The sequence below is a fragment of the Laccaria bicolor genome, genomic scaffold (genome assembly GCF_000143565.1).
Source record: "Laccaria bicolor S238N-H82 LACBIscaffold_9 genomic scaffold, whole genome shotgun sequence".
In the NCBI taxonomy this organism is placed as follows: Eukaryota; Fungi; Basidiomycota; class Agaricomycetes; order Agaricales; family Hydnangiaceae; genus Laccaria; species Laccaria bicolor.
The window spans coordinates 400,049-401,150 of NW_001889880.1; the positions used below are offsets into that span (position 1 = coordinate 400,049).

Genomic DNA, 1,102 nt, shown 5'->3' on the forward strand with positions numbered 1-1,102 from the left:
GCCTTGAAAACTTGACAATCCATTCGGATTGCTAGAATGTTCCTGAGCGACGAATTGACACTAGCACCTCGAGCACATTCAGCCCTTACTGTTGAGAGCAGCAAATGCGGTAGTTCGATAGGTGGCAAACCAGGTCCACCGCTCAAGAGTCTGTCAGACAAATCCAGACTTCTGTGGAAGTTCGTCAGATGATACAGCATGCGCATTGAAGGGCACTCTACCGATTCAGAGAAATCTGGATCTTCAGCTCACGCAGCGCCGGCGCGCGCAAGATGGAGCTAGGTCAAAAAAGGACGAAGGCTCCACTGAAAGTGCGGCGAGGCACAGCGGCTCAAAAGGGGATGAGGTGGGGATAGTTGACAAGCAGTGAATGTGCCGGGAGGACTCGGCTAAACTGCCTTTCCTGGCGATATAAAAGCAGGCTCAATTCGAAGGTTGTAACCATCACCTCCCACTTTCTCGATTTCAAACATCTTATCGAATACCTGCAGATATGTCTTTTCCAAGTGGCCTGTATACTCTCAGAGCCTCTCCTGCTGCCGGATACGGTGGTTTGTATGCCACTGGAAACGGCGTTGACGACGTTGTGGCCGTCGCGCCACAGTCGCCACCGTTCATTGAGCGTCAGGTCGTGAGTATCATGCGTCTACATACGTTCCGGATGGTCAAACCTGCTAATGTCTTTTTGCCGATATTATTTAGTGGAAGATTGAAGCCGTCCATGGCAAGGAAAGCGCATACACCATCAGTCTCCACACCAATGGAAGTACTTTTGGAGGACATTGGTTCCCAAAGGACGGGGAACCGATTCCTGAGCACCCCGTCGTTACTTCGGAAAATTCTTACGAATGGTTCATTGCGTATAAGAATATTCCGGACGTTCCTCACATCATCACGTACGTGCCGGTGATATATCAACATTTCCTTGCAACGTGCCTCACCATCAACTCTTCCTCTTCAGCATTCGAGCACCTAATCCCCGTCTCGGCGTGGACTTTTATGCTGGAACTAATGATAAAGAACAAGTGAGCACCTTACACTCTCTGATGATTTGCTTTGGCTGATTTTTTGCTGCCACCAGGTTGTCATCAAACCCGTTCCC

The 1,102-nt window shown here is 49.6% G+C and overlaps 1 protein-coding gene across 1 annotated transcript; it reads left to right on the forward strand.

The window, feature by feature from the left end:
• Positions 1-493: 493 nt before the first annotated feature.
• On the forward strand, positions 494-1,064 carry LACBIDRAFT_326020 (clitocypin cysteine proteinase inhibitor; the record flags this gene model as incomplete). Its single annotated transcript, XM_001879635.1, has 3 exons — positions 494-631; positions 703-896; positions 962-1,064. 3 exons carry the CDS (start codon positions 494-496, stop codon positions 1,062-1,064), a joined length of 435 nt encoding a protein of 144 aa, XP_001879670.1.
• Positions 1,065-1,102: the final 38 nt, after the last annotated feature.